The sequence below is a fragment of the Neolamprologus brichardi genome, chromosome 3 (assembly GCF_056152115.1).
Source record: "Neolamprologus brichardi isolate AB-2024 chromosome 3, ASM5615211v1, whole genome shotgun sequence".
Taxonomy (NCBI): Eukaryota; Metazoa; Chordata; class Actinopteri; order Cichliformes; family Cichlidae; genus Neolamprologus; species Neolamprologus brichardi.
Genome location: NC_142106.1, coordinates 44573528 through 44581092, shown reverse-complemented (window position 1 = coordinate 44581092; position 7565 = coordinate 44573528). Strand labels below are relative to the sequence as shown.

Here is a 7565-nt window from a genome sequence, read left to right as displayed (position 1 = left end):
GTTTTTATTTTCCAAGGACTCGTGTCAAAAAATATATCAACATGTCTATTCCTCTCCTCCCAGAACAGACAATGAGACTTTCCTCATAAGAAAAGTTCATATTCAGCGTCAGATCAATAACTTTTCAATCATCAACACACTTAAAAGAAAAGATGCACAATAAAAAAGACAGAGGCACAAAAGTAAAGATACAAAGACAACTTCAATGCAAATTTTGTTATTTTTATTTTTGTTAGTACGTTTTGCCACATCCTCCACAACACATACACAAAACTACATCAGTGAGTTATTATGATAAAGCATGAGCTCCACTTCCTTGTCTACCGTGTGGCAGCATACACAACATGAGACTCCAGCTCTCTGTGTGTCGCAGGCCTACGACTTCTTTTGAGTTTTGTCTGGAAACTCATAGCTGCGTAGTTCAGGTCATCTGAGCTCTTATTCTGAAAATCAAAATATTTAGTTACAGTAGAGTTTAATAAAATCTGAAGTAGTGGATTTGTGGGTTACATGATGAAAGATTTGATTTAAAGTAACATTTTAAGAGTTTTAAAGTAAAATATGAAAACAAGATGAATAATGACACTTGGATTCCAAATAATGGGTTTAAATACTGTTTTAATTTGTCAGTGCGCCCCAGGGTGGCTGTGGCTACAATGTAGCTTGCCATCACCAGTGTGTGAATGTTTGTGTGAATGGGTGGATGACTAGATGTGTAAAGCGCTTTGGGGTTCTTAGGGGCTAGTAAAGCGCTATACAAATACAGGCCATTTACCATTTAATTTGAAGGCTTTATGTACAGCACTTTTCTACTCTACTGAGAATTTTAAACATTTTTTTTCTGCCTTTCTATGTAACACTTCATTGAACACACTAGAGTGCAACTTGCGATACTTAGCATGCAGACTGGGAAAGCCGGGCATCAAACTACCAACATTCTTGCTAGTAGATGGCCTTCTCCTGAGCTACGGCCACCCTAAATTATACTTTTTCAAATTCAGCTATTATTTTTATGTTATCACTGAGTCTTTTCCGTGCATGCATGTTTTGATTATCCAGGCACTTTTCAGCTGAGCTAAATGAATGAAATGATAGGACAACATGGCTTGCTTGCCTGAAAAAAATGTTCAGGCTGATATAATTCACAGAATAATTACAAGGTTAATTGGTCTAAGGAGCTTGGAAAGAAAAGCGTCTGGACTTGTTTAAGTTGCTTGAAGACGTTTCACCTCTCATCCGAGAAGCTTCTTCAGTTCTAAGGTCAAATGGTGGAGAGTCCCAGATTTAAACTCAGTGGGAGTTTCCCCCCCAAAGAGGGACAAAGGACCCCCTGATGATCCTCTAATTACTTGAGCCAATTACTTGCTTGAAGACGATCCTCTATTTGTCCCTTTTTGGGGAGACAAATAGAGGATCGTCTTCAAGCAACTTAAACAAGTCCAGACGCTTTGCTTTGCAAGCTCCTTAGACTACGATGACCTGGATGACTGAGAACCTTCACAGACAGTCATGACATGCAATTTACCCAGTGTGAGTAAAAACACATTTACCTTGATGTTTCCTGGTTGGGAATCTGGAGTTAAATTGAAAATATAAAAGTATGTTTAGTTTATTTTTAGCAACCATAGAAATTGTCTTTTAAAAGCAACTTTACCTGTTTGAGGTGTTTTGATTTTTAAAACCAGAATGATGACCACTATAATGAGTAAACCAGTCAGACTACCTGGGATGATGTTCATTGGGTGTATCATTCTATCAGACTCTGCAAAAAAATTACACCGACACATTTCAGGCTGTGTACATCAGGTATAATACTGACAATAGTGAAATAACTATGATCCCAATAAAAATCACATTTTTTAGAGACAGGAAAATAATCTTACTTTCAGTCTTAAAGTCTTCATCATTCGTTTCACCACCTGTAAAGAAACATGGGTATTATAATAATTTGTGACTTCCCATTCTTATTTAAAGTCTCATCATGTTGTTCTGCTACTAAGGAAAGCTTACCTTCAAATCTTAACTCTACTGCATTGGAAATAATAATATGCACATTCACGTAAAATCCACAGAAATACAGCCCAACATCAGATAAACCCACTTCTGTGATTTTAAGAAAGACAGAAGTGACATTCGAACTCATATTGAATTTTCCATTTTGAAATCCATCACAGAAAGAAGCTTGGCCATGAGACCCAAACATGGAGGAGATGCAGCTCGTTTTAGTCGTGTTGATCACTCTGAACCACTCTGTATGGGTTTGACTTGTGGAAATGTTGGAGCACTGCAGTGTGACGTCTTCACCAGGCTGGACCGTCACAGTGTGAACCTCAGAGCCCGAGACAAAGATCCATCCTGAATCAAACAACAAAGACAAAATGAGATTCAACTCAAAGTGTACGGTACAACAGACGCTGTAACAGGGCAACAACTTTTCATTTGATTTAATTACATCACTGCTTTCTAAACTCAAATTTAAATTCTGTTGGGCTCCTCGTTCCATTACTTATTTTAAGCTGGGAGTAGTAATGTGCCAGTACTTACTGAGGCGGCAGAAAAACAAAGCTGTTATCAAGACGAAGCTCCTCATCGTGTGTTTAATCCTTCACTGCTCGGACAGTTAGTGAACCACACAGCTTTTATAAAGGGGTTTAGAGGGGCGGGGTGATTTAGTTTGTCATCTTGCCAATGACCTGCCAAAGCAATGCAATGCATTTGTAGATATTTTAGCTTTATTCACTATGAGATAACTGAAAGATTTTCACTTATGATTTCTGAGCTTTGAGACTCACGGACTTATAATACCATGTTACATCCATTTCAGAACATATTAAACAGAGTCAAACAATGAGTCACTGATCAATGAGCTTCCTCAAAAAATCTTGGACTTTCGAGCAAATATTCTATTTTAGTCCCTAAAAGTCTGGTGTGAAACATAAAAGAAAGGAAAGGGGGGGTTTACAGAGGTCTGCCCCTTTTTTGGCAGTTATCCAAGGATGCCATTTAGATTTGATCATAGAGATGAGATAAGGAAGTAACTTTGTATCCTAAAGTTGTAAAATTGTTTAAAGTCTTACTGTTTTCTTGTTGATTCTTGTGCTCATTCTTGACATGACACCATCTAACAGTGTTAGATTTCTGTATGAAATTCAGCTTCTTTTTTTAGACTTTTTAAACTGCTTTTCTGATTGCATGTAAAGCTGGTGTGGAAACTTGAGTTATAGTTACATTTACTTGTTTATGTAACAACAAACAGCAAAAGATAAGTTTTTGATCTTTCTATTTAATGGTTATAAATGTTATATATAGGAAGGTCTTTATTCTGAATTACTGGTTGAAAGTGGCACAATGCTCTTTATAAACGTAATTATTTTATGCACGCTTTCGTGGTCTATAAATGTTTAACTTAGATGAAAATCAAAGCGTGAGTTTAAAGATGTGTGTGGTCAGACCCATGATTACTAAAAATTGGCTGCATGTACATGTCACCATTGTGTTGTCACCAATGGTGACCACTAGTTCCTGGACTCAGTAAAAGATTTTGGTCACAGTCATGTTTTTTAAATTCTAGCTGGATGTTACTGTATTTAAAAGAGAGGCTGGAGTTCTAAGTTCATCAGCTAATATTCTGAAGCTCGGTAAGCATGCTGCACGAAGACATGTTGGAATGTAGACGTGTAAATATGCTGACTGACAATTAAAAGAACACCAACTTCGAGTTAAAGCCCTAAAACAATTCAAATAATTGAGTTACTAACAAAAAAAAACCACTCACAGCTCTTACAAAGGGCAATAACCAGCCCACTCCTACTCATACTGGCATTTCCAAGCCCAGACTCGTGGGATTGAGTCAGAATGCTTTACTAAATCATATTTGCAGCTCATCAAGAATGAAATTTTAGTATTAGATATTTGGGTCTAAGTTAACAACAATAACCACCTCTAGTGCTGTTGGCCAACAGGCTTCAAGTGGAAACTGTGCTACAGTTGGCCAAAGACAAAAGAAGAAGAAAGGGGGGTGTCCTGCTAGGAGGCAGTGGGAGAGAAGAAAAGGCAGGAGTGTGGAGGTGAGAGTAAGAGTTTAACACCTGATCCCTGTTTCAATCCAGGGGGTCAATGTTGACATTGTAGATGACTATAAATACTTCGGAGTATACACTGACAATAAACTGGACTGGGCTAAAAACGCCTCAGCACTTTACAGGAAAGGCCAGGGCCGACTCTATTTTCTGAGGCGGCTGAGGTCCTTCAACATCTGCCAGACAATGCTCAGGATTACGAGCTGGACTCTCTTAGGGTGTTGATGGAGAGGCGAATGTTATCCAGGATAAAGACAATGTTGGATAATTCCTTCCACCCACTCCATGACGTGCTGGCTAGCCACAGGAGCACGTTCAGTGAGAGCTAAGATTACCAAAAAGCACCACTGAATGACACAGGAAATCATTCCTGCCTGTGGCCATCTCCCTGTACTACAACTCCATCTAACACACTGTACACTGCAATCTGGTCGTTAAGTCTGACGTCACTAGCCGTGTCTGGGCCTAATCTCCGCTGCAGGTCCATATATCAAACGATCACTATGGCATTACTGAGAGTTGAAAAACTGTCTAAAGTCTTTCATCTGTAATAAAATGATCAGCGTTCTGCTCTACCAGGTGTAACAATTGAGGTTAACATCCAGGCATCCATGAAAACGGAATTTATGACATTTAACGGAGTTAGAAGTTAGCAGGAAGTTAGCTCGCTAGCTTCTATCTAAATACAATATAGCATGTCCTGACTGCGGGGTTTTGGAAACAAATTAAAACGTATAGCTCTGTTATCACTTCCAACATAAATGAAGACAGAAAACTAAACAGCAGTGACGTTTGTAGGGTTACTGAAGTTTGGCTAGCTGGTATATAATGATGTGCTACGTGACCGCTAGCGACACAGCTATGTTAGCATAATATAAACAAGCTAACTTTTTTTCCACTCGATAAAAGTTAACGTGAGTGTTCTCGGTGGTCAGGAACAAATGTAATCGCATGGCAGGATGCTGTAAAAGGACCAAACTTCAGCCAGGAGAACAACTGAGATAATCCATCCACAATACGAGGTTAGTCATTCATATACTGCTGCATGGGCTGGGCTGTAGCTACATCCTAAGGTTTTAAAAACTGAGGTTAAATAAATGATTAGCGGTAATAAAAGCCAAGGGAGGTCAACAGTGATCACTCACTGTTTTAGGAGTTTTTTGAGATTAAATAGAAGAAAATACAAAACATTAAACATGTTAACAACACAAACGCCATATTAAACGCAGACTACTTTAGGCCCAGAAGTAGGATTCGTCACGTCAATACTTAACAACCGGATAGCTACACCTTTTTTGCACATGCTCTTCTTTCTTATTCAGATATTTATTATTAAGTGACTTATATATATATTGTATATATTGTGCTATTTCTTACTTCTTGTATTGCTTTTTTTTTTATTACTGTTTGTAATGGAGCATCGTAACCAGCATAATTTCCCCTAGGGATCAATAAAGTATTCTGATTTAAATGTAGGGCCTATGACTGGTAAAAGGAGAGATCCAGCTGATGTAATGGTGAGAAGGAAGAGAAATGGGCTGAGAAGAACTTGTCTACTCCCCTAGAGTACTCAAAGCACTTAATACACCACACCACTTCCCTCTATGATTTTTAAGTGCTTATTAACTAACATTCACAGCATAGAGCAACTTATGGTTACGCCAGGGATTGAACAACCAACCTACCAATCAGTAGATAATCTGCTATTCCTCCTGAGCTACAGCCACCCATCAGTAAGCCTGTGTGCATGGGACCAGGTGTGAAGTAAGGCCAGGAACACTGGAGGTGGGTTCAATCTGTTCTACAGCGTAGATATAAAGAGAAATGGAGTAATGGTAATCTTTAAGGAAGAATATGTGACTAGTGTTGTGGAGAGTATCAGACAGGATCATGAGTTTGAAAAGGGTTGATGCTGAATATTGTCAGTGTGTCCCACAGGTTAGATGCCAATTCTCGTGATTATCTAAATGAAATTGAATTGAATTGAATAACATTGAAAAAAAGGTATCTATGCTTTAATCACATGCAAACTGGAAACTGCTGCTTTTGTATATATGTTGGCTTGGGCAAGGCATCAGGATTGGAGCTGATGTTGCTGCACCATCTCCTGACTGGTAGACAAAAATATTGTTGGCAATGTTACACTGGCTGCCTTATGAAGTTATTTTTAAAAAATTCTACTTGTGAATAATAATTCAAAAGGTCATCAGCTTTTCAAGTTTGCCTCATAGCTGTGTCTTACTGTGAACAGCAGAAGTTGTATATGTTAATTTATTGTCTTTATTGATTTTATAGCTTGTTGTGTATTTATCGCTGTGTCTTTTTCTATGGATTGTACAATACAATAATAATGTCCATCTATAGCTTAACTAACAGAACTCACTGCTAAATGGAGTCATAGTTTCCACACAATAAAGGGCGGTACCTAAGATGGGGCTGCCACACCCCCTCACAGGCACCTCCCACAGGAGACCAGATAGTGCAGTTAGGGTCACAACATGTGTTCGGAGAACCTGAGTTGTTATTTCAGTTGTGTGTCTGTCACCTCAAGCTAGTCTGGCACTAATAATGTACTGTGACAAAGAGTACTGCTTCTCACTCGCGTTTTATGTTATGAAGTTGTTTTTAATCTCTAAAACTCTATCAGTGAATCCATTTGAAAACGGTGAAACCAGCTCGTGGTTAAAGTCACACCTTTGTTCATTCCTCTGTTGCAGGCAAAAAAAGGAGAACGAAAGCAACACATTTCTGTGAAAACAGCAAAGCATTTGTTGCGTGTGGTTTTAAAGGCTAGTGTCTGTGTGGTTTTCAGTTCATCTGATACACAGTGCTGTCACCGCAGTGGAAAATAACAGGGGGGGATGCATGAGATTTGTTTCACCCCAGAATGTGCACAAGAACGTGGTCAAGTAAGAAAGCTGCCCATATACACACTGACTGTGTCAGGGTGTGATAGAGGTGTAATTAACATTTACAAAGTTAAAATAAATTTAGATGGCGTCCATTTAGTACCACTTATGTGGTAGTAATGTTGTATTAAATCTGTGGTTTTTCCATCAGCAAAGAGAAAACTGTTGCAAGATTTTCTGTGTTTCTTAATCATCTGTAGTCTTAAAATCAGCAAATTCTTACTGTTCCACAGATTTTATTCGTGACTCTTACACTGCTTTTCATCAAAGTTTGCAGGATCAAAAAGTATATTTTCAATTACATTTCATTATAAAACATATTACTGTCTTGGAATATTTTTCTAAAGTCTGTGAAAGTACAAAGCCTGACGTTATCTAGCTCAAGCTTCAATGCCTCTTCTTAAACTTTGCTGTGAACCATTACTGACTGTACAGGCCTTGTGAGTTCAGCTGTGCTCAGACCACACTGTGAAGTCTCTTCCTGTGAAGTGATCAGTATCTCGCTCATGCCTCCTTCCCCCTGAAGACGACATGACTCTCCCTATGAGTAACTTTATATGCCCATATTTTATTTGAT

The 7565-nt window shown here is 38.5% G+C and overlaps 1 protein-coding gene across 2 annotated transcripts; it reads right to left on the bottom strand.

The window, feature by feature from the left end:
* Positions 1 to 291: 291 nt before the first annotated feature.
* LOC102782420 (uncharacterized) lies at positions 292 to 2590 on the bottom strand. 2 transcript variants are annotated; one of them, XM_087839406.1, is made up of 6 exons: positions 2545 to 2590; positions 2011 to 2355; positions 1884 to 1919; positions 1655 to 1762; positions 1551 to 1573; positions 292 to 443 (listed from the first exon to the last, which is right to left on the bottom strand). In XM_087839406.1, the coding sequence occupies exons 1-6, from the start codon at positions 2588 to 2590 to the stop codon at positions 321 to 323; spliced, it is 681 nt and encodes a 226-aa protein (XP_087695532.1). In that variant the 3' UTR covers positions 292 to 320. The 2 variants fall into 2 exon arrangements, with proteins under 2 accessions (XP_087695532.1, XP_087695533.1); XM_087839407.1 differs by lacking the exon at positions 1551 to 1573 and having other exon boundaries at positions 1650 to 1762.
* Positions 2591 to 7565: the final 4975 nt, after the last annotated feature.